At 35.7% G+C, this 25,887-nt stretch overlaps 2 protein-coding genes across 2 annotated transcripts in view; both read right to left on the bottom strand.

The window, feature by feature from the left end:
* Positions 1–3,731: 3,731 nt before the first annotated feature.
* LOC121420370 (mitochondrial import receptor subunit TOM40 homolog) lies at positions 3,732–14,641 on the bottom strand. The gene is made up of 6 exons (XM_041614973.1): positions 14,159–14,641; positions 9,426–9,586; positions 8,736–8,837; positions 7,561–7,789; positions 6,260–6,436; positions 3,732–4,461 (listed from the first exon to the last, which is right to left on the bottom strand). Exons 1-6 carry the CDS (start codon positions 14,340–14,342, stop codon positions 4,322–4,324), a joined length of 993 nt encoding a protein of 330 aa, XP_041470907.1. The 5' UTR covers positions 14,343–14,641; the 3' UTR covers positions 3,732–4,321.
* Positions 14,642–20,338: 5,697 nt separating this feature from the next.
* The window catches only part of LOC121420369, a 15,725-nt gene continuing 10,176 nt past the window's right edge, over positions 20,339–25,887 (bottom strand). Inside the window, exons 7-11 of the mRNA XM_041614972.1 lie at positions 24,519–24,630; positions 23,686–23,728; positions 22,648–22,785; positions 21,810–21,835; positions 20,339–20,488 (exon numbers count right to left, since the gene is read on the bottom strand). Coding sequence (XP_041470906.1) covers positions 20,427–20,488; positions 21,810–21,835; positions 22,648–22,785; positions 23,686–23,728; positions 24,519–24,630 — 381 coding nt within the window. The 3' untranslated portion in view covers positions 20,339–20,426. The remainder of the gene's footprint in view (positions 20,489–21,809; positions 21,836–22,647; positions 22,786–23,685; positions 23,729–24,518; positions 24,631–25,887) is intronic.

The following is a 25,887-nucleotide window of genomic DNA, read 5'->3' as shown; positions in this document are numbered from 1 at the left end:
GATTTTTATATTACATGTAATGGAAACTTTGAAAATTTCAGGGGTGTGAGAGTTCAGATTTTTTTTTTTGATTTTCAGCTTAATTTCAGCTTTTTTTTTTTGCTTTCCTCTGTACAAAAAGAATGGGAGCTCCTTCTATTTCAGACTTTTTCACCACTCCTCAGCTTTTATCAGATCTTTTTATTTGTGACCACTCACACCCCTGAAAATATGGAGGAAGGATAATCTAGTGCATATTATATACTGTATCACTGCTTTGGGTATGAATAACAGACAATTTTCCGGTGCCTACAAAAATAAGCACTTTTCTGGTCCTGGGGATAGCTGTACAAATCAGATTATGATAGTAAGTCAATAACTGTAAAATTAATTTATGATTATCTGTTTTTATTCTACACATGTAGATGTTGGTATTGTGAGAAAGGGCAAGAGAGAGAGAGGGAATAGGAGCAAATGAACGAGAGTGGAGGGTGAGAGAGAGAGGGGGGAGGGGATGAGTGCAATAGTTAGAGAGGTACATGAGAGACAACAAAAGCAAATGAGAAAGAGTGAGTAAGCAAGAGAGAGCAAGTGAGAAAGAGCAGTGAACAAGAAAGAGAGAGGGAGAAAGACCAAGCAAGTGAGCAAGAAGGACAGAGAGAGTAAAGCCCGTCGCACACTATGATTCGTTGCTATCTGAATTTCAAATTTAATTGTGATAACATTTGATATGGATATTTTCAATTAATAAAATATTAAAGATTGGAGGTCAGAATAGTGGTAGGACTACTGAAATCGAAATTCTGTCCAGTTAGAGCCTCCCTGAATGAATAAAAACAAATTCAATTCAAAATCGTAATGACGTCATCATCAGCTGCGATTTGAACCTTTTTCCGACCATAGTGCTTGCTGCAAAGTAAAATACGAATTTAGTTTACCTAACAATATGCCAAACTTTGAATAAAATTATTTTACTTCTTGGAACTTTAATATTTAATGCAAAATGCGATTTCTTAAAAAAGCCTGTCGTACCAGAAAGCATAGTGTGGGACAGGCTTAAGAGGGAGGGGGAAAAGAAGAGATAAGCAGTTGAGAATCTAGAAAGAAAGAGGATATGGGGGTTGAGAAAGAATTAATAGGGATATCAAAGAGAGCTGGGGCTGTAATTTATAGAGCACCCAACATAAGCAATTAGAATACAGGACAATGACATGGGAAATATATCATGAAATGTTAGATCAGAGATTTTTAAAGGGATGGTCCGGGCTGAAAATATTTATAAATAATATATAGAGTAGAATTCACTGAGCAAAATGCTGAAAATTTCATCAAAATCGGATAACAAATAATAAATTTATTGAAGTTTAAATTTAAGCAATATTTTGTGAAAACAGTCGTCATGAATATTCATTGGGTGGGCTGATGATGTCACATCTCCACTTTTCGCTTTCTTCTGTTGTATAAAATCACATTTTTTCATTATTTAATACTTGTGTGAATAATATGTCTCTCTTATAATGAAATAAGTTGCAGCAATAAATGTCAAATGCACTAAATCAGTTGTCAATCCGATTTTTCTAGTTCTTGGTGGAATTTTTTTTTGAATAAACCTAATTTCATATCATAAAATTCAAAAGAACAAGTGGAGATATGACATCATCAGCCCACCTAATGAATATTAGTTGTTTCTTTGAAATTTTCGGCATTTTGCTCAGTGAATTCTACTCTATTATTAAGCTATAATTACTTTCAGCCTGGACCATCCCTTTAACCTGTAATTGTTATAAGCTACTTAAATCCTTACTTCTGATTGGATGTAAGCGAATTTCACAGTGACAAAGCAATTTATGAAACCACTTAACTGATCAACACAGGAAGAAAAAGAGGAGTAATTCGTACAGATGAAACAATGACCAGAGTCGGACCATTTTATGAACAGTTCATAATCTTGTTTTATTTTAACTGGTTGCTCCCAAGAGCAACCAAATTCATTTACAGAATATAAAATACATCCAAAAATGATATGTTATACACTATAGTACACATCATTTGTAAATAAATGATGCTAGGAAAGCCACCTCCAACCTCCCTCATGAATGTAATGTTACAACCAATAGTAACATTCATAACACTGAGGTAATGATGGACCTGTTAACAAAACAAAGAGCTCCTTATTACCCAATATGAAAAGTTGAAATGTTATTCCCGACAAACAATTGATATTGTAAAACTCCCGATATTCTAAAATATAAAACTCAATCTAACTAGCTGTCAGGATATGGCCATAATGTTTTAATGTAAATATTGACCAAATATGGTTCAGCAAATGTTGCTGTGTTGGGGATACAAACTTAAAAGTGCTCTTAATCTCCTATTTTAATTTTTCTTCCACTTTTGTTGACATTTACACTATTATTATTTATTTTATTTTCAATAGTACTCAATAATTCAAATGATCTGGGTTCGAATTTGGAAAGCCGTTTCATTGCATTTAGTACCCTGAATAGACATAAAGGAAAATGGAAACTCATGTAAGAGAGATGTCATCAGGCGCAACAATTTTCAAATCGCACTTCAATTCCTAGCTGCACAAACAGTTACCTGTGTATACACATCATGTGAACGCACGTTAATGAGTACACTGATGACATCACACACCCATGTATTTTCTATCAAATACATGTACAGAGAAACCAGACAAAGTGAGATTCCTATTACAAGGTGACCGCTTTTCTTCCAATGACCAACTTTCTTCAATGAGTTTCCAAATGCAAATGATGTAAGAAAAATTAACCAAAACATATCAATATTAAGTAGCCTTAATTTCCATTACTTCAATTTTGACACATTGTCACACAATACTGACAAGGGACATATCAAAAGTGAGTTACCCATTCAACCTGCAATTAATCCCCCCCCTTAAAAAAAGTCATACACATCTTTACAAAAAGGCTCTTTGAAATACCCTCTCCCAAGCCAGGAAACACGATGACATTCTCATCTTATCATGGGCATTCAACTGTTTTCTTGACAATTCAGTATGCTTTATTCAGTTTTCAAAGGAAATTGAGCAAATTTCCTACAGAAAAAATTATGAAATTGATGGATTTCAAAAGATTTGAGACTTTGACTCTTTGTAAGACCTGGTGAATGTTTTCACCAAAATTTTTCATCAGGAAAGTTGTCGGCTCTTGATAATGATTGGCTGAGAAGCACTTTTACCATGGAAACCGTCTGATAAAAAAATGTGACAGGTCCTTTCATGATCGCTCCCCAGGTGACAATAATCATGAATAATTTGATGGAATTGAAATTCAAATAGGAGTATGGGCTGGAGCTATAATATCCTTTTGCACGGAGCCACAATATGGGTACATTTGCCAACAGGGTTCTGATGGGATACAACATGGCGGATACAGCTCCAAAAGCCACTCACCAAACAATATAATGGATTCCATATTGGAACTAGATAAACAAAATTAGTGAATCTCTAAAGGCTTGTTCAGACATGGCGCAACAAATCGCTGCAACAAACCGATGAAATAACGCGTTCAGACGTGACAAGACAAACCATCCTACTCAATCAGTAAAAGCACATCATACACATCAATTGTATAAATATTCCATCTGTGATTGCAAACCTGGGGCCAGTTTCATAAAGAGTTACAAATGTTGTAACTTTGCCATCATAGCAGCTGCCATGGTAACCTTGATTTTGATTGGCTGCTGAGCCCTGTTTTCATGGTAGTTACCATTATGGCAAAGTTACAACAGTTGTAACTCTTCATGAAACTGGGTCCCAGAACTGAAATATAACTGCAATAAACATTCTTAAAACTACAGTCACACAGAGAAAACCAACCAATGGTTTGTCTTTGGAAATAATGTAATAGATATGGTCAGTCTGAAGCAGATTCATTGGTTGTGACTGTAACAATAGGATTGGTCCAAGCATTTAACACCCTTGTCACTGCAACTTTAATCTTGTCTCCTTGGAAACATTTCATGAGGCAAATAGCCATTGATTTTTCACTGACTCTTGTTATAAGCTACCAAAATCCTTGCAATCTGATTGGTCCAGAGCAAATTAGTCAGAGAAAAAAATTGACTACATGTTTCATGATTCATCCATCAATGACTTTCACTGAATATTTTTATAAGCTACCAAAATCCCTGCAATCTGATTGGATAACAGCATATTTGTCAGTGGAAATCATTAACTATATGCTTCATGAAAAACTCCATATCCCATACATTTAGTACATAAAAACATGGCATCGGTTTGTTGGAACACTTGGTCGCGCCGTGTCTGAGCAAGCCCTGAATAGATGGCAATGTGCATTCATCCTATCATAAGACCAAAACCAAATCTACATTGATTCTTCCACTGGTTGATGACACCACTCAAGATAAAAGAGAACGGCATTGGTTGAAGTCTCTTCTCTAATACCGCTGCTACTGTCCAATTTGTGTCTACCATGCCTGCAAGTAAGAGAAAGAGCACAAAATAACAATACATGAGAAATACGACAAGTATAAAAAAGAACAGCATTGGTTGGAGTCTTTTCTCTAATACTGCTGCTACTGTCCAATTTGTGTTTACCATGCTTGCAAGTAAGAGAGAGAGTAACAAAATAACAATACATGAGAAATACCACTAGAGGAAGAATAACAGGAATTCATGTTTACGTTAGTGCTGTTATCGGAAAGAATATTCTGTCGATATATCGCCAAAAATATCTTACCGATGTCGATAACTATCGTCAAAAGAACATAATCAATATGCTTTTTTTATGCATTGATTAAATATTAGCGATGTCACAATACTTGCGTTGGTCAAAATTTGTATCCGTCACAGTACCAAGAATGCTTTAATATCCGCATTCATCGAATGTAAACGATTACACAACATCTTTTAACAAACATATTTAGCATAAATACATCCCCCCTTCAAGGTTTAGCATTATGTTAGAGTTGGATGAATTTTTATCAATCATTTTTGGTGTTTTTTGGACATCTTTCTGAGCAATCAACGACTTTCGCCTATCCGCCATTTTAATATCGTGCTGGACATCTTTGAACGTAGAGGGCAGCAACACATGGCCGTGCGCTGCCCTCTATGTTAGTAAGTTTTTGGTCGATACGATTGAGTGGAGTTGAGTGCAGTCACGATGATTTCATTGTCATGATTATAGCGAGGTGAGGTTGTGTATTGTGGCTAGTTAAGTATTCGCATTTTGTTGAGATTTTTGAGCTAATACTGTTGATGTTCTGTGCATTTTGAGGAAAAATATATTTTCTGTGATTTTCCATTTGAAAAGCCATTTTCAATAGGCCGTTTTCATGAATTCCGTACGTTTTCCGCAATCACGGAAAATCACTGTCATGTCCCTACATAATAGTGGGCATTATTGAAAAAGAGAAAATATCGCTTAGAGGCAAAAATATGTGATTATCGACAAGACTATTGATAAAGAGGTTTATCGATAACTACCTACTTCACTTTCTTTCCTTAAGTAAGTGCTCCTTCAACCTACAACTCTGTGACACAACTTAGTTTTCTGAATTCTTCACTCACAATATTTCTCCTTCCAAATGAAGGGCTCACTCAGAAGTCAACTGGTTAACAAACCATATTGTAGCTTTGAATACAATATTCAACCTAGTTACAACTCCATTAATATTTGGGAGACAGTGCCTCTGAATGTTTTTACAGATATATTGTCAAGTGAAACAACAATTAATTCCTCCCTGAACATGTGGAATCAGCATAGTTTAATACTATATGGTTCAGTCAAGGTGGTCCTTATTCTCAAATATATCAAAAATTAAATATTGTATAATTCGAACAACAAACAAAAGAAATAGTGAGTGAAGGACATCATCGAATGTCTCATTTGCATGTCACTGAATTATGCACATCACTGTTATGTGAATAATAAGTGAAACTTTCTTATTTTACAACTTATGTCACAACTTTCTTATTTTACATCCGATTTTGATGAAATTTTCAGCATATGTTAGTTTGATTTTTCTTTTTTCATTCAAATCAAATTTTTTCTGGGGTGGACTTGACCTTTAACAAACCATATTATAACTTTGAATACAATATTTAACCTCGTTACAACTCCAGTTTATTGGGGAGACAGTGCCTCTAGATGTTTTTACAGATATATGGCACTACATCATCATCAAAAATCAATTACCTACTGGTATCGGGTGGTCCCTTCACAAACTCTATGGGAATCTAAGAATCCAGTAGTCAACTGGTTAACCTTACCTTTGAATACAACGTTTGCAGCAGGCAGATCAACCTGGTACCCTAGTGAGACCGATGATTCCCTTCCTCTTAAATTACTCTCAAATTCTACACCGATTTGAACTTCTTTTCCCTTGTGATAGTAAGCTGCGTGGAATGCGGTTGGTCCTACAGTACTGGAAGCAATCCAATTATCAGCTGAATAATAGAAGAGACCAAATATTAATTAGCATTACACCAAATTTGATCAATATAATTGTCAAATAGGACAGGACACATGTACAAAATTGATTAATTTCTGCTGTGAGCACTGTACAGACATGCATAAGCTGAACACATAGTTAATTAATCGACCAGGGAAATATATTTTATCTAATGAAGTTTTTCTATTTTTGCTTTTCATTTTCACTTTTTATAGCAATGTTGTTCATTCTTCTCATGCCAACAAAAAGGTTGAGTTTAATAACTGTAGAAATATTTTTCAAGGGTGTCACTTTGATATTTCCATACATATGAGCTATGCAAAGGTAAATGTTGCCAATCCCCTAACCAAATTGTAGTCATATTAATGTAGTGAATGCAGGGTTCCTACAGAAATTTGAAAACAGAATTCCATGACTTTTCCAAGACTAAATTGCTGCTTTTCATGACTTCCCGTGACGTCCTGGGAGTTATGTAGAATTTGGGATGTCACAAAACTGGGAAAAATGGAAATCATAAACAACAATCATAATAGTGGAGCGTTGTGGCCCAGTGGACTAGTCTTCGGACTATGAAACAGAGGGTCGTGGATTCGAATCCCAGCCATGGCGCAATTTCCTTCAGCAAGAAATTTATCCACATTGTGCTGCACTCAACCCAGGTGAGATGAATGGGTACCCGGTAGGAAGAAATTCCTTGAATGCTTTGAGCGCCTAGGCAGCCCAGTTAAAGCCAGGGTACCAATACTAGCAGGTACCGCTGGGAGAACAGTTTTCGGAACTGAAGCGGCTTCCCTGGGTAAATATACCTATATTATTATTATTATAGTAGAGTATGATCAGAGTATGGGTGTTGGGAGACATGACAAACTGGAAAGCTGCCATAGCCAAGTAAATGCAATATCATGGCTTCTCCATGACTTCTCACAAATTTTCCAAAGTTTTTTTCCAAGAATTTCCATGACTGTGGGAACCCTACTGCCAACTGGCTTTTTTTAATGACTTATATTTTAATTCAAAATTTATGTTTGCATACATGCATTTCGAAAAATTTCAGTCGGAAAATATGGGAGCACCTTGCTTGCTGAAAAAGATAACAACAACTGATAATCAAATACTTACTTGCATATTTGCCTGCTAGTGAGACTACAGTAGCTTGCTGGCCCTGCCCACAATGATAGAGAAGCTCCGCCCCCAAAGCCAATCTTTTAGTTATACTCTGCATATAATGAAGTACGGCTATACCTGATCCTTCTAATGGATCAACGTTAGCCATGGTTAGTACTCCGGTGTAGGACGGGCCTTTGTATTCCAGCTCAGCTTGGTATACACCCCATTTGGTTTGCTGTGTCTGTTGGAGTGATAAGAAAAATATGAGGAAAATAAAAATCATCTGTAAAAATTGCTTCCGCCTAGAATTAAAGTGTATTAAATGAATTACAGATATGATGGTACATGTCAAGTTGATGATGTAGTTGAAGAAAAATGCAAAATGATTTTCCTGTTTTTTACATTATGACAAAAAAATAATACAAAGTATAAAGACATTTCTCTTACACTTTCTTACATCTTTTCAGACTTCCTGCCCCCAGTCCACTTGCAAACCCCAATCCCAACCCCTTCCCCATAGGGATCATGCTTTTAGTTTCTTCTTTTAACCACAGCTCCTCATTACCCTTTTTCTGCTGGCCCTACCTGATCATGTTGGACAAGTACATACCCAGTTTTTCCATTTCTTACCGGACAGAGCCTTAAATTTACTGGTCCCAAAAATAAAGAAAAATATAAAAAAGACTGAGTTTATTTTGCTGTCTTTTATTGCTTCTTGTTACCCACCCCCCCGAAAAAAAAAAAGTACAAACAAACAGTACACACACACAACACATATGTAACTCATGAAAGCCATTTTTGAGACACCAGAGCCACAAATTAAATTTACAAAAGAGAAGAAAATATATTTTGTATCAGTTAGAGGAAATAATCTTCTGGTTATGTCGGACCAGTAAGCCTGGCTTGTTCTAAAACGTTACTGGCACGACTGTGCGACAGCAATTTCTACTGGTCTGGGACCTTCGGACCAATGCCAGTATTGCGCACTGCTTTAACTGGATTGCATTTTTTTCTTTCCTGCAATACCATCTCTTCATCGTTTTTTTAAGTCTTATTTTTTAACACATACAGTAAAAAATATAAACAAGTAATATTGACCTTTACACTTGATATTAACTTAATATCATTCAAAATAAAAGTTGAAACGGAGTTGCATCAAATTGACTAAGATGGGAATAGATGTTTACCTGTACTACAAATTTAGAGCGTATTCTATCAGCAAGCTGATGGATGATCTGAGCGTTGAGACTCCCTGAGGTATCTATATCACCAAGAAGAACAGGAAATGCCTGCAGAAAAATACAAAGTATCCAATCAACATCATTGTTGCATATGATTTTTTAGCAATAGGCTGTCCAGTAGCCAATCAAAATTGTTCTTTCAAATTTGCAAATTGCAACTGACAGTAATAATTTGTTAAAGAGCTACTTTTTAACACTTATAATTCACTAGATTTTACACTGAATAGATGAGGTGAAGGAAACTTAAAATGAAACAAGCACAGTAAATATTGGAGGACAGATACCTCAAGTAATATGCAGCATTTCACGCCATGACGCCAATTTGTATGCAAAAAATAATCCATTCAAATTCATTGCCTGATTTTTATTTTTTTACATTCCGATATTGTGATTTCCTTTTTAATTAGACATAAGATGAAAACAGAAACAGGCCACAGGAGACCTGCTCATTATTGCTGTTCTAACAAACGATAACAAAATAGTCAATGCTATGATTATTATCATTATCATTATTATTTTTCCATTTGTTGACACTATTACAATTTTTAGTACTACAGTATAATCAGCATTCACATCATCATCAAATATTTCTCCTAATTTAATGATTGTGAATAAAAAAATAATGGAAATAATTACCTCTGTTGGACTGATCTGTTTGCTTCCGACGTATGTTGAACCAAAGTGATATGATGATGGATTGAAGGCTGACAATGATAATGTATGACTGACCTGGAAATGGTTACTCAGTCCTTTGTTGACTACCAATTTACATCCTTCCAGAGGTGTGGGAAATATTTCTAAATTCAATGAAATATTAGAGGACAAGGTAAAAATACAAAAGTAGTTGCAGTTACTTCATGAAAGAGTAGGTCTAGTCTAGACTCTAGATTGCAGAGCTGCCATTCTGAAAAAGAACATTTCAGTATTTAGATGATGACATCAGTATTTTCAATGAAATACCATAAGACAACACATAAATCAGAAACTTTATAAAAATTAGAAATCAGTATTTTGCATGAAACCATCAGTACTCTTATTTTTCAGTACTAAATACTGAAAATCCATACTACTTGGCAGCTGTGAGATTGGTCTGGAATAGATGATGGCCTCACCATTGGTGAGGATCTCCAATCAGGAAGGCCAACTGAAAATAAACTTGATTTTCACTTCCACTGTACACTTATAGTAATACATGTACAGGAAGTTTGTTAGGGTTTAGCAATTAAAGTGTCTGGAACTTAGGATTGTTGGAAACTTTGGCAACCCAAAGCAAATGACAATCCCAAATTTGATCAAATTTATGCTCTCAGATTTTTCCATTAGTCTGTCAGGCTCGCATGACCTACAGCAACAAAAAAATATTCGATTAAAAATGTTTGAAAATACACATTATAAATAGGGCCTAAAGATTGGGTTAACTCCCAATGGATCTAGGATGCAGCTGCAGAAACAAGTTGACAAATGCTTTTCTCGGTAGAAAAAATTTGAATAAACCTAATTTCATACAATAACATACAAAAGAACAAGTGGGGATATGACATCATCTGCCCACCTAATGAATATTCATGCAGAATGCCTAGAACTGTTTCACCTGAATAATGCAAATCTTTAAAATTCAATAACTTTGTTATTGATTGATTGGTGGTGATTTTTTACCCGATTGCTAAGAAAGCATGAATGCTTGTAAGCAAGCAACCAGAGGACCGACAGCTTAAGGTCCTCTCCGAAGGACCTGGTACTGAGGATTAATGCCTTACCAAAGGGCACTAGCGCACCAAGTGGGAATCGAACCCGGGTCACCGGAATACGAATCCCCCGCTCTACAGTCTGAGCTATCGCGCCTTCAGCATTTGTTATCTGATATTGATGAAATTTTCAGCATTTTGCTCTGTGAGATTTCCTCTATTTATTTAGATATAAATATTTTCAGCTCGGACCATCCCGTTTATCAAGAAATCTAGGACAGTTCATTCATCTGTCAAGCGTTGACATCAATCGAGTGCACCAGTCAATGTAGGTAAACATATCAGGTTTTATAACAAGATTATTGGAAGACGGAAAGTCTTAAAAACTAGACGGTGAACTGGGGGGAATTGAGGTCACTGAATCTATTTAGCACTCTCAATCCCCATAATTGCCATCCATGTTGCCGCAGGGGTACTGTGAAGAAAAACTGTCCCCACAAACAAGGACAATCTCAATTTATCAAGACATGATTTGTCTTGGTTTATGTCTATGAGGATACCCGTTTTCCGATTCATTTTTTTATTTTAGACAGGCGTCTCGCTTTTTTTGTGCCCAACGTCAAGGCTAAAAAAAAGACATTCACAAATAAGAACAACTTGTATGGCAGTGAGTCCAAACTTTGTGTGTGTCCAAACTTCATGGATGGTCATTATGAATTAGCCAATATCCTTAAATTCAAAATCTGACATCATCAAAGTGCAAAGTGACCTAAAATTACCCTTTGGCATAAGTTTCGTTAGAATGAGTTCAGTTACTCAGTATTCATGAAAAATAATGTCAATGACAAAAGATTGGCAAATCTGTAACGTTTAATAGTGCCTGTTAATTGTTCCGAAGAAATCTGAATCACGATATCATCATTTTGCAAGCAGATGAGATATCATCAAAAATGTGAGTTCAATGTGGACCGATTCTACAGCATTTTGCCGTTAATCTGATAGTAATACAAATATCTCACCCCTTGAGAATTGAGATTTTGTTTAAATCTCCACAAAAACTTTGGTCAGTGAAGTTAGGTCACACAACTAATACAGAACAGTTTTCCAGCAAAGTGTGAATCCGTCGATCGGAACAGAATATCGCCTCGGGCTCGGCATGACCGGCGAAACCCCTTGACCTACTTCAGTCTTCACATTTTCTTCAATGATTTCATATTATTATCATGATTATACTTTACGATCTTGCTGTCAATGTGGTAACTATTTTTTAATTGGTTTCGTACAAATTGTGAATATTTTGTTTTTTGTGAACAAATTTAAGCCTGATGAATATTTATTGAAAATAATGTCTGTCTGTGAAGACGAAGTTTAGACACCATGATCAATATTCATTTTTATAACCAAGCCTAACTAAGTAAGGAACTCCTAGCAGTAGAGGCGCACGGCTAATATGGGACTGGGAGACTCTCTCCAATAGGGGAGACAATCTCCCATATTGGAGACTTGCTTTGCAAAAGGACAAAAGAAACAGCACCAACAAAAGCATGATTTTTTCCACCCAAAATTTTGTCTGAGGTCAGAAGCCCATTTGACTTGTTTTGTGTGTGATTGACAACAAAAATCCTTATCAAAATAAAAGTAGACGGTGAAAAGGGGTAAATTTTTAATATGAGGAACAGGGTGACCAGATTTCACCAAATGAAATACGGGACAATTGACAAACAGAGATCAACAGAGAAGCCCACACAAATTGTTAGACTTATGAAAAAATATAAATTGGAAGGAGGGTGAACGAAAGAATAAAGGAGAGAAAGAAAAGAAATGAATCGAGAAGGAAAGAAAATGAAGGGACAAAAAAATAACAGAAAGTTAGAATAAAAAAAGGATGAAAGAAAGAATAAAAGAGTTTAAAAAGGTTTCCGTCATTCTTTGAAATGAATATAGCAAGAAATAAGGAAAGAAAGAAAGAAAGAAAGGAAGGGAAAATGAGTAAATGTGTGAAAGACAAAATAAAGGATAGAATTAGAGGGGGAAAAATTAAGAAAAAGGGGGAGGAAAGAAAGAATGGAGAAATAAAATATGTTTCCTTCATTCTTTGAAAGAAAGAAGAATACAGGAAGGGAGGAAGGAAGGAAGGGAAAGAAAGAAAGAACGAATAAGGGAAAATAAAGAAATGAAGAAAGAGAGGGAGGGAAGAATGAAGGAAGGAGAGAACGAAAAAAAAGAGAAAATAATGGAAGGAAAGAAAGAACGAAAAGAAACAGGAGAGGAAGAGAAAAGGAAGCCAAGGTAATTTTAAGGTTAGAAAGAATGAAGGAAATAAAAAAGGAAATTTGATAAAGGAAAGTAAGAGAAAGAAGAAAGAAAAATGAACAGAAACCGAGAAAAAATGTTCAGGAAAGAAAGATAGGAAATAAAGATAGATGGAATGAAAAAGGGCAAGCAGGAAGGATAGGGTAGAAAAGAAAGAAAAGGGAAAACTTCAAGCAAACAAAAAATATCCAATCATCTAATAAAAATTATAAGGTTATTTGGTGTTTTTTTAATGTATTTCTAAAAATTTCGAAAAGTAAAATGTTTTTAGAAATATATAAAATTTCAAAGTGAAACATTTTCAAACTTAAAAATTAGATGAAACATTACAGCATCGTACACACCAAGACTCCAAATGAAAGCTGAAACAATATATTTATAGATATATATGTTATATGTTATCTGGGGAGCGTTTCATCAATATTTTCATCCGACAAGTTGTCAGATCTGACATCTTTCCATGATTTTGATTGGCTGAGAGGCACTGTTCCTATGGTAGCTGTCGGATAAAATTTCATGAAACGCTCCCCTGGTGGCCCCTTTTATAAGCCTTGCTTCTCCGGGGTCACCTTACCATCATTGTAATTTCCATTCAAAGTTGTTAATTTGTTTGTATTGTTTTTGTATTTGATGGTTAAACAATAAATTAAAAATTGAAATTGAATTGAAATCTATGAAAAGTCAAAATTGTTCCTCCGATTACATCTCCAAATCATTTATTTTGGTAGAAAAACTGTTTATCATGTGAGATTATTTGCATAATTGAGAATTTGCTCCGATCCTACATGCCTAGATAGTAGCCTGCCACACAAAGGCATGAGGCCAGTTCGTTTGCAATGTATTGGGTTAGCAAGAAAATCACCGCAGAACTTGCAAAATATTAGTTATCGATTTAATTGGTGTCTCTGCTTCGTCATCTTTGGTTATTCAATGAAAATTCGTCACTTTTAAATGTAGGCCTATTAACTACATTTTGTTCAATGTTCTGAAATACGGGACAAATAGGCGTCCCGGAAAAGGTTTGTCGGGACGCCGGGACAAAGGAGCAAAATACGGGACGTCTGGTCACCCTGATGAGGAATCTGCTTATCACATTTTTATTTGCTGCCAAGGTAATCCTTTTGCAGCAAATGTAAACAAAGGAAATTGGTCTCCAAAACTGGAGACTGTCTCTGAAATTGGATAGGCCCTACCCAAATTCTTTACAAAAGTCTCTGATATTGGAGATAATCTCCCAGTCCGGGCCGAGTCCCACATACATTGGAGACAGTCTCCAATATTGGCCGTGCGCCTCAGGCTCTACTGCCTAGAGTCCTACCTCTCATAGTACACTGGACATTGAATTGCATGCCCCTCATGCATCATGCTTACCTTTAACTTTCTTGAAAAGATCTTCAAAATTTCCCGGGTTCGGGAGGTCGTTCCCGGCCTTGTTTGCTGCGGCCAGCGCTGCCGCAGCAGCGGGGGAGACGGGTGGCACAGGCATGCCCATCATCGGGGGACTACCGGGGCCCGATGTCGATCCAGTTTTCTCAGCTGCAAAGACGTTTCCCATGGTGCAGATCAAAATATAATATCTACTATCACTTCTCGGCCCACTTCTCTTTTAACTGTCTTCAAATGTTGGTTCAGTGTGCTTCATAAATCGTTTGATATGTCTCAAAGTGTCATTACACAACCTTTCTCACCACAACTCCACTTTAGTCCCACAAGTTGAATCTTTTGTCTAGTTTCGCAAAATTTCGCATGCATTAAAATTTCCAGTCGCACATGTATTTCATGCGTGCAGAATTAGCCCACATTGATTGGCTAGCATGCGTCACGTGGTCGTAACTTTGCAAGAGCTCGCAGGTGAATTTCAAGAGCCTCTTCGTCTAATCTTCGAATTCCCATTTCGTCCAATGATGGGGCACTTATTATACGCAGAAGGGGGGGGGGTTCCCCTGTTCTAGTAAACGCCTCTAGGCCTACTAGGTATTTCCTCCTCCCATGAAATACATAGGCCTACATCAGGTTATTTTATTTTCTGCTTATATCCCCAAATAACTGCACCACCATCATTCAGGTAATAAGCCGGCATGCTATGATTACCAACTGGTGCTTCAGCAATAACTTGTTAAAGCGTAATTTATTTTCCTTTGTTTATTTGAATAAAAATCGAATAATTAAAACTGTATGCACCAAATATAGACTACCAAGATGTTTGACGGGAAATAAAAAAAAAATGGAGAGGTAACGATAATTCATGGAAAAGGAAAAGTGGATGCATGTGGAACTCTTTACTCATTTAGGCCTATACACTGTTAGAATTTAACCCTAAAATAGAAGTTCCTGCAGCAGAGTCTCGACAACACCTGTAATCTTACCAGATTGCGTGTAATCTTACAGGAAATTGGTATTTGGTGTATGGACTCTTACAAATTTCCTGAAATAAAACACCATTTTCCCCAACAGACCTGTTCTGTTAAATTGCATAAAAATTTATGAATTTACAGAAAGATTCTGCTGTTAATTTCTGCAACATTTTCTATAGTTAGTGATATGCAATCGGTGCCCTTATCTGCATACCACCCATGAGATTTATTTAACATTAAAAAAAATCAAACAACTTTCTTCTTTCACATCCGATTTCGAAAAAAAATTATCAGCGCTATTCTTCATTTTTATTTGTGTTTATTCATTTAAATAAACTTTTATTGGGGGACCTCGCTCTTAATCATGTTATTATGTCGTAGGCAAATTAATATCAAATATGCTGTATTTGTAATTTTAAAAATGGGGGGGGGGGGTCGTAAAGCTGTTCGTAAGTTAAGACCGATTTAAGAACAACCGGTGAACCCTTTTCACGCGCTAAATCATCGCCAATGAATATTTTGGTGTTTACCAATTACCACAAGGGTCACCAGTCGTTCTTAAAGTCGCTCTTAGCTTACAAACAGTTTTATGAAACACCCACCAGGTTTGGGAAGTGGGTCACTCGATTACATACTTCCATTAATTAAAGGTCAAGTCCACCTCAGAAAAATGTTGATTTGAATCAATAGAAAAAAATCAGACAAGCACAATGCTGAAAATTTCATCAAAATCAGATGTAAAATAAGAAAGTTATGACATTTCAAAGTTTCACTTATTTTTAACAAAATAGTTCTATGAACGAGCCAGTTACATCCAAATGAGAAAGTCGATGATGTCACTCACTCACTATTTCTTTTGTTTTTTATTGTTTGAATTATACAATATTTCAATTTTTACGAATTTGATGATTAGGACCTCCTTGCCTGAAGCAAAAAATATTAAAATAATGGAATTCCACACGTTCAAGGCGGAATGAAACTTCATTTCACATGACAATGACGAGAAAAAAATTAAATATTTCATATAATAAAATACAAAAAGAAATAGTGAGTGATGTCATCAGTTCCTCATTTGCCTACCGACCGAGATGTGCATTATAACTGTTTTGTGAAATGAAGCGAAACTTAAAAATGCCATAACTTTCTTATTTTACATCCGATTTTGATGAAATTTCAGAGTTGTGCTTGTTGATTTTTTTCTCTTTTTATTCAAATCAACTTTTTGTTGGGGTGGACTTGTCCTTCAATGGGGAGAAATACACTATACACTGGTATATAACGTAATTTTCATATGAACACACCTAATAAAATAACATTCGTAATTCCGAAGCTTCGTAATTCCGAAGGTTCGGTTATTCCGAAGGTTCGTATTTCCGAAGGTTCGTAATTCCGAAGGTTCGTAATTCCGAAGGTTCGTCAATCCGAAAACGAAATAAGGTTCGTAATTCCGAAGGTTCGTTAATCCGATAACAAAATAAGGTTCGTAATTCCGAAGGTTCGTTAATCCGAAAACAAAATAAGGTTCGTAATTCCGAAGGTTCGTTAATCCGAAAACGAAATAAGGTTCGTAATTCCGAAGGTTCGTTAATCCGAAAACGAAATAAGGTTCGTTAATCCGAAAACGAAATAAGGTTCGTTAATCCGAAAACGAAATAAGGTTAGTTAATCCGAAAATTAAATAAGGTTCGTATTTCCGAAAATGAAAATAATCATTTTGGTAACAAAAACGATGTTGTCATTACAAGATTACACGATATTATGCAATGATAGTAATAACGATCGATGATACATGCGTGTGTTGGGGCCAAAGCATGTATTTCATTAAGAATGGCGCCCTGATCAAGCATAGGCTAATTTCGATTTTATCTGAGTAATTGCTGCCTATAAGCAAATGATTTAATTAAAGATGCAGGAGATCAAGTGTGTTGGAAGTGTGCGAGCAAACTCTAGATAATAGGATTTGTATTGGAGGGGATGTAATTTTAAATAACAGCTTGTGCTGGTAATAAAAATAAAAATAATACTAATAATGATCCTTGTGAAAGGTTGAAAGCGCGAATCGCAAGCTGAAACTAGTAGACATTTCATGTAACAAGACGTGAAGTGAGCATTCGGAGCATTTTTTGTAATCGTGAGAAAGATGTGTATCTTTCTAAAGAATTAATGCGAGGGCGAGCTGTAATTTGTTTATATACTGACCTGGGGCCCGTTGCATGAAACGTTTTACCTGAAAAAACTCAGGTTGTTTTTACAGGAGTTTTTGCCCTGTACTAAAGTCATGGGCGGAAATCAGACTAACCTTAGTTTTCAGTTTTTACCAGAGTTTTCTCAGGTAAAAAGTTTTATGCAACAGACTTCAGAAAGTAATCTTTTAAGGACTGCATTTAGTGACTCATGAATAGATTATATATCTCACGAACTAAATAATGAGAGCGCGAACCGCAAGCTTAAAATTTGTGATATTCCAACCTGAAAACTGGACATTTCATACTTCTTTTTTGTAACCAGGAATAGAACAGTTCCTCAATAAACAATACTTGATGCGAGCGAGAAACGTGAGCCAAATTTTTCCGATTTTCCAACCTGAAAACTGGACATTCTAAGCATTCTTGTAAAAAAAATAATAATAGCTGGGAGAATAGTTTTCAGAACTGAAGTGGCTTCCCTGGGTAAATGATATCTATATCAATATTATCATTCTAGGCCCACATGAAATTTCCAAAAGTTTGAGCACGTGATTCGCTCGCAACATCTCACAAGGATGCCCTTTTAACAGTATTGACCAAAAAGGTGAATTTTACATCTTCAGATTTGACTTTTTCCCCCAAACCGCTTGCTCTCTACGCTCGCAGAAATGAAACGTAAATATATAACTTTAGTGATCACTTAAAAAATTGTGCTCAATTTAGTTACTACAAAACACACAACCTCTTTACACAGATAATAATCTAATGGTGAAAATATCCGTTTGCACCAAACTGCCCCTATTGGCCCCTTTTTTTTTTTGCTTTGCCCCCCCCCCAAAAAAAAAAAATACGTTCCGCCGCCATTGGCTAAAACACGCATCGTCTTCATGGCTAACTGCAAAAAGTTCTTAAAATGTCCCCTTTAGATCAGGTCAGAGCTTATATATTTAAAAATTCTCTTCGCGCTTCTTGCTAGCAGTTATTGTCTAATTTTAGTTACATAGGCATCTCGCTTTGAAGATCACAAACATATTGCCCATCATATTAACAAAAATATATAGCTCGCGCTCGCATAATTTAAAAAGGGTTTATCATGTTATTACATATTTACTTTATTTTATAAGGATAAAGCTAATTATTGACTGTTAGGACTACCCTTTCAAAGAAGCAAACAAAAATCAACTTTAAACTGCCGATCAAGGAAAATATGGCTTAAAAAAAATTGCCCCCCCCCCCTCTATTTGACGAAAGTTGGATCCACCGGGAGGGAGGCAGGGGGCATCAAAAATGGAATAAAAAACAGGGGAATTAATATTTTCCAAAATGGGAAAGTTCCTTTTTCAAAAATAAATATGCCGTTTTTCATGATTTTTTCGAAATAAAATACTCTTTTTAAAGTATACAAGTTAAGTTTTCAGGCTGGAATATTGAAAAATTTCAGCTTGCGCTTCGCACTCTCATTCGATTGGTGAAATATTCATCCTAAAGAGGTCACTAAATGCTTTCTTTAACAGGTTCCTTTTCTGGTCAGTATGTTTAAGCTCGCGTTTTGCGCTCGTGTTAATTCTTTAGTTAGATGCACATCTTTTTTAATGACAGCAGAAATCTGCTCGGATTTTTAAAAACTAATTTTCATTTTTTATTGAAATAACCTAAGGTTTAGCTTGTGATTCACGCTCGCAACACCTCGCAATAATGCCATTTTAAGAATAATTGACCACAAAAAACGTTATACAACTTCACCTTTGAATTTGTTTTACCAAGCCGCTCGCTCATTATACTCTCTCCCGAAAAATAAAGCCTAAATATACATTTCGCCATAATAAGAAGTCACTTCAAAAAAGTTTTTCTCTTCTTAATCACTATCAAACACACAATGACTTCAAGCAGATGATAATCTTAAGGTGAAAATATCACCAAAGTGCCCATTTCGTTCGTTCGGCCGCCCTTGCCTTCCCATCCTCATATGATAATTGAACGGCAACAGTGTCCCCCCGCCCCCCTCCCTTGCCTCTGCCTCTGCTTTCCCGGTTTTCATTTTTCGGATTAACGAACCTTATTTTGTTTTCGGATTAACGAACCTTATTTTGTTTTCGGATTAACGAACCTTATTTCGTTTTCGGATTAACGAACCTTATTTTGTTTTCGGATTAACGAACCTTATTTCGTTTTCGGATTAACGAACCTTCGGAAAAACGAACCTTATTTCGTTTTCGGATTAACGAACCTTCGGAAAAACGAACCTTATTTCGTTTTCGGATCAAAGAACCTTCGGAATAACGAACCTTTTTTCGTTTTCGGATTAACGAACCTTCGGAACAACGAACCTTATTTCGTTTTCGGATTAACGAACCTTCGGAACAACGAACCTTATTTCGTTTTCGGATTATCGAACCTTCGGAATAACGAATCGTCGGAATTACGCCACAAATGTTCGGATTAACGAACCCTTTTTCGTTTTCGGATTAACGAACATCGAGGTATAGGCAATTTACGTGTTTCGGAATTACGAACCTTCGGAATAAAGAACCTTCGGAATTACGAAGCTTCGGAATTACGAAGTGTAACCATAAAATACACACACTTAAGCATTTCAGTTCATCGATTTTAATCTTTAGATGCAACATGTTATTATTATATGGTAAAATTACAATTTATACCCCTTAATTACAGACTTGTAAGAAGTGGAAAAGAAGAAGAAAAGAAAGGAACGAAGAAGAGAAAGAAGGAGAATGAGGAGGAGGAAGACTTAGGAATTGAAAATGTTATGTTAAGTTCAATTTTAACACATGTTTTGGCTAATTTAGAACAAGTCATTGTGTAATTCCACAGTCCGGGCCTGGGAAGTTTTTAATTGTTTTTTTAAATTTAATTTTTTATCTGCTCACGTAATTTGTCGACCATCATTTCCATTGTGCCACAATAATTACTTTGTTGGCAGTACTTAAAAGGCCCAATGAACTATAATTCATTTTAACAGAATGTGAGACAGTGATTTTGAAACCCATGAACCCTTCATTTTCAGAAGAGGGAAATCAAATTCATCGATGGCTAAAACTTTCCATTTAACCGAATCACTTTCGGATATCACCGATGCTTTTAGGCGGTGACACGGTCAATAATTTGCTTCATGAAGTCCATCTGCGGAGCCAGATTGCACCCTGTATTGGACAATATAATAAAACAAGATAGATGGATATATTATATAGATAGTGTACAATCTATTGTACAATATACTGGATTATATGTACGACAAATATAAAATTATCCCGAGTGCAGGTTTATTTCACCGAGGCCGAAGGCCGAGGTGAAATAGGCTTGCACGAGGGATAAATTTATATTTGGAGTTCATATAGTCCAGTAATATTGTATGATAGAACGTTCACTATTTATTATAGTAAATAGATCCCTTAATCTAAGCCCCCATCATGGATTTTGCCATCCAAAAATCGAAAGTTATATTGTACATATGTACAATATAACTTTTTGAAGGGAGGTCACGTGGTACAAATCCAGCCAATCACAGCTCGTATTTTACTACCACTATTTACTATAACTAAATATACTCATTTAACAAAGTTATAAATATACAATGATATTCATACTGGCATTTCAATACAAAATAAATGATTTGAAATGATATAGAGAGCAGCATATCGATAAGGCAAAATAATCTAAAGGTTAATGGGAATATTTGCTAATTACTTGTGTCTGTCACACTTTTATTTGGAGGAAATGTACATTTTTTTCAATAAGATACTCCACAACAAAAGCATAACAAAACAAAATAATTATATTGGGGCCTACTATAATCATATTGATGACGGTCTTCAAATAAGTTTTGGTTTATTGACTAGTCATACTATCAATTTCTGCAACGAGTGTCAAAACCCTCTATTAATATTATCCGTTCGCGGGGGGGGGTGATTGTAATGTAGGCCCTACTAAATGACGTTTTGATGTTTTTGTTGTTTGTTTCTCCATATCTTTAACATGGACCACACCATCCTGCAATAAAGTAAATTCACACCAAATTATTTTAAAATCTGGGCCCCGTCTTACAAAGAGTTGCGATTGATCCGATCAGTCGCAACTCAGTGGAAAGCCAGCAAAGTCAACATATAAAAAGCATGTTTGTTCAAAAAAATTCATGATTCGAATGTATATCCATTAATTAATTGATTTTTTGACAAATTTGGTGTTTTCCCCTGTTTACAAAGGTCATTTTGCAAACTTCCTGTATATGGAAAACATTATGACACTGATGGATTTCCATAGAGTTACGACTGATTGGTCAATCGTAACTCTTTGTAAGGCAGAGCATAGATCGGTGATGTATGTTTTGTTTCTGTTCACCCAGCGATTGTCAAACCGGGTTGGGGTGTGCAGCCCCCAATTTTTCACTGAACCGTTTGTAAAAATACTTGAAAACTATACCATCAAATTGAAGTTTTATCCATCCCCGAAATAACCAGTTCTTACCGTATGAGATTGAAGCGTATCCCCACCTGTGTTGAAATAAGGAAAATTGGTTTAGGTTTTAAACATTTTTTTTACGATTAGAAAAAAAATCTGTACATTACATTCTCCAAATTCTGTATTATATTACAATGAATAGATCAAATCAAAAGCGGAAGGGTACAGGGTGTATGGATATGGTTAAAGAGTCAAAGTACAAATATTTTTTTATATAAAAAAAAATAAATTAAAAAATTACATTTAAATCTGAAGTTTATTTTGACAATTTCATTATCTTTATCTTTAGATCCTTCTTTTCAGCGCCCCTTACTCATCATCACTTTAAAAATTAACGTTGTTTACGATTCTAAGTGAGTTGTTTAAGCCAGTCACTCTAATAGATATTGTTCAAAGTTTTAAACAAATTCTTTACAGTTATGAACAGTTTAAAATTTTTAAGCAAGTTGTTTAAAAGTTTAAACAAGTTGTTAAAAATTTTAAACAAGTTATTAAAAAGTTTAAACAATTTCAAAAAGTTTAAACACTTTGTTGTTAGAGTAACTGGCTTAACGGACTTTTTATTAAATTTTTTATTTAATTCTTTCTTGCTTCCTCCTCCATCTCCTCCTTCTCTCACCCACTCTCATAGATCTATGTATACTACCCCCCCAAAAAAAAAAAACAAAGCATTAAAAAAAATGTATTAATTGGAGTTTCGCTCTAAAAATAAAAATTCATTGCCAAACCAGTATCTTTTCAATGTCAAGAAATGAATAGAAGCTATAATTGCTGATAATCTATGTCCGAATATTATCCTGGAAGTTAAAACACACAAAATAATCATTAAGGTAAAATATCTTACCAGTCCCAACATGCATTGGGGTTTCCACCCATCGGTTTTGCAATGGTTTGTGGGTAGATAATGATGATATCATTGAGGTCAGCCACTTCGTTATAGCCAGAATATCTGATGTATGCCTCCCCGATTTCTGCACGCTCACTGTCAATAAAATAGATAAGATTGGTGCACTAAGATATCTGGGTGGGAGAGATAAGGGGGGGGGGGGCTGCTGCCCTTTGCATTAATGAGTTCGATATCTGGCGCTGGGCCGACTCTCTTATTATGGGCAAAGCAAATTTTTGGAGCACGCCTACAAGTAGGCCTATTTCATTTATTTCATGTCTATTTCAAACAATAAAATACGGATTTTTTAAAGTTGAAATTATGATATTAGCTACTATAGACGAAGACTCTCCCCAATGCAACTTTGAAATTTGTCTACTTATTGTTTTACTAACTGCAAGCCTAACACTGGAGTTTTATCGTTCCAATTTGGATGTAAGCAAACGTTGTTCTAATATGTTCTCTAAAAAGTTGTATTTTTTTTAAATGGTGCGTCCCATTTTCACTGAGAGTCCATTATTCATTGAAGATCTACCATCTGGCGAATATCACACACCAAATCTAATATGAGATGTGTAATCAACAATTCGTTTAATTTAAACGAAACTGGACAAAATTAGGCCTACTGCATATTGCTCAAAATACACAGAATATATATTTTTTCTAGCTGGCCAATAAGTAATTAACAACCAAATTCTCTATAGAGACTTCGAAAGGATTATAGTGCGCTATCGTTTATAGAGTAGGGCCCATCCCCGAATTATCCGATTGTTTAAGCGGCACATTTTAGGACCTATATTGAGTTCTTATACACGTTACGCTAGGCATTTAAAAAAATCACCATACTATATTACATGTAAAGCGAGTAGTGTCTGAGGAGCAACAGATCATTATTCTATTAATCGATATACAGGCATATAGGTCTAGACAAAGTAAACGCATGAGCATATTTTCTTCCGGTGAAGATCAGTTATTTTGAGTGGTCTAATCACTTACTATTGCTGTAGACAACCGTGTAAGGCTATGTGTATCCTACAGTCTGGGGAAAAATAACAAAAATTAAATATATCAGCACTTGCGTAAGGGGAGGGGTCCATGGGGTTCATGGCTCTAAATTGTCCAAGAAATCGGAGAAAATGGGGGGGGGGGGTTGAGGAGAGAATCTAGAAAAGGAGTCAAATAATTACCATTTTCTTAATAGACTGTCAAAATTTATGACAAAATTATTTTTCTTTTGTATCAAAAAGTCAACATTTTTGCCCGCTCCCTTCGCTCACTTGCATCAAAAAATTTGTCTCATCTGCTAAATGGGCCCCTCAAAATATTGGTTCATTACGTACTTAATATGTGTGTGTATTTGAGTTTTGTCAGACGTGTATCAATCAGATATGATTATTTACGTCTGGGACCGACCTTTAACGTCACCATCCGAAAGACGTGACCAGGGCTCGAACCTCGAACCTCTGCATCAATTTGTAACTTCCCCACAGCTTGGATTACAGGCGCACGCCACAACGCCCAGTTGTGGCGTGCACTGAAGGAGAACGAAATACGGAAGAGAAAACATCCGCGGTTCTAATGAGCGCCCACATATACTTCAAGATGAGAAATGCAACGATTATGAAAATAGCGGTATAGTTACACTATAACGTTTATATTTGCGATGCAAACTTTACCAAAAAATGTGATGTAATCAATTTATACCAAGAATCATACTAAATGCAAATGTTCAAAACAGGGAAAAAATGAAAAGTATTGACGATATCTAATTATCTTGTATACAAAATAGTCGATTAAACTTAGTCTAAACACAGATGTAAAATGCTTACGAGATGAGTCGCTGATGCAACCAGGAGGTACGTAAACAAACCCGTCATCAGCTACACTCTCCTTTGCCGCGTTCTCGTATTTGAAAAACTCAGTTTGGTCGAATCTGGACATCTGCAACCGATTCACATTGATCGTGAATATTTGAAAATCATTTTTTCTTCTCTCAAGAAAAAAATAGCACAATCATACAACAATTTCAATTAGTATCAATCTAACTGGGAACAAAATATATATCAAAGTACAAAGTAGAATCCATCTTAGAGCCCATGTAAAAGAATTGCAGAGTATGGAAATAATTACATTTTGTAGATTAGCATAAGTATTACTGGGAGAAAAGTTCCTTATATTCCCTACCAAACCAGAACCCAATCCCTCTCCCTTATCGCCTTACATTACCCCCCCCGCCCATCCCTCAACCGGTGGACGACTGGGTCTTGGTTCCTATTGTTATATTGTTATATTCAATTTTTCTCATTTAGAAAAAAAATGGATTGTAAGTGTCACCCTCATTATCATGATACATGATATACTACTGCTACTACTACTACTACCTCTACTACTACTACTACTACTACTACTACTACCTCTACTACTACTACTACTACTACTACTACTACTACTACTACTACTACTACTACTACTACTACTACTACTACTACTACTACTACCTCTACTACTACTACTACTACTACCTCTACTACTACTACTACTACTACTACTACTGCTACTACTGCTACTACTGCTACTACTACTACTACTACTACTACTACTACTACTACTACTACTACTACTACTGCTACTACTACTGCTACTACTGCTACTACTACTAGACTACTACTACTACCTCTACTACTACTACTACTACTACTACTACTACTACTACTACTACTACTACTACTACTACTACTACTACTACTACTGCTACTACTACTACTACCTCTACTACTACTACTACTACTACTACTACTACTACTACTACTACTACTACTACTACTACTACTGCTACTACTACTACTACTACCTCTACTACTACTACTACTACTACTACTACTACTGCTACTACTACTACTACCTCTACTACTACTACTACTACTACTACTACTACTACTACTACTACTACTACTACTACTGCTGCTACTACTACTGCTACTACTGCTACTACTACTAGACTACTACTACTACTACCTCTACTACTACTACTACTACTACTACTACTACTACTACTACTACTACTACTACTACTACTACTACTACTACTACTACTGCTACTACTACTACTACCTCTACTACTACTACTACTACTACTACTACTACTACTACTACTACTACTACTGCTACTACTACTACTACCTCTACTACTACTATACT

This window comes from Lytechinus variegatus, chromosome 8 (genome assembly GCF_018143015.1).
Source record: "Lytechinus variegatus isolate NC3 chromosome 8, Lvar_3.0, whole genome shotgun sequence".
NCBI classification, from domain to species: domain Eukaryota; kingdom Metazoa; phylum Echinodermata; class Echinoidea; order Temnopleuroida; family Toxopneustidae; genus Lytechinus; species Lytechinus variegatus.
Note: the sequence above shows the minus strand (reverse complement) of the source record. Positions and strands in the feature narration are given on the sequence as shown.

Coding starts and splice junctions, on each gene's coding strand:
- LOC121420370 (XM_041614973.1), bottom strand. CDS start 14,342: ATGGGAAACGTCTTTGCAGCTGAGAAAACTGGATCGACATCGGGCCCC. Junction 6,437..7,560: donor ACTAGCAGGCAAATATGCAA/GTAAGTATTTGA, acceptor TCTATTATTCAG/CTGATAATTGGATTGCTTCC. Junction 4,462..6,259: donor TGCAAACGTTGTATTCAAAG/GTAAGGTTAACC, acceptor TCTTACTTGCAG/GCATGGTAGACACAAATTGG.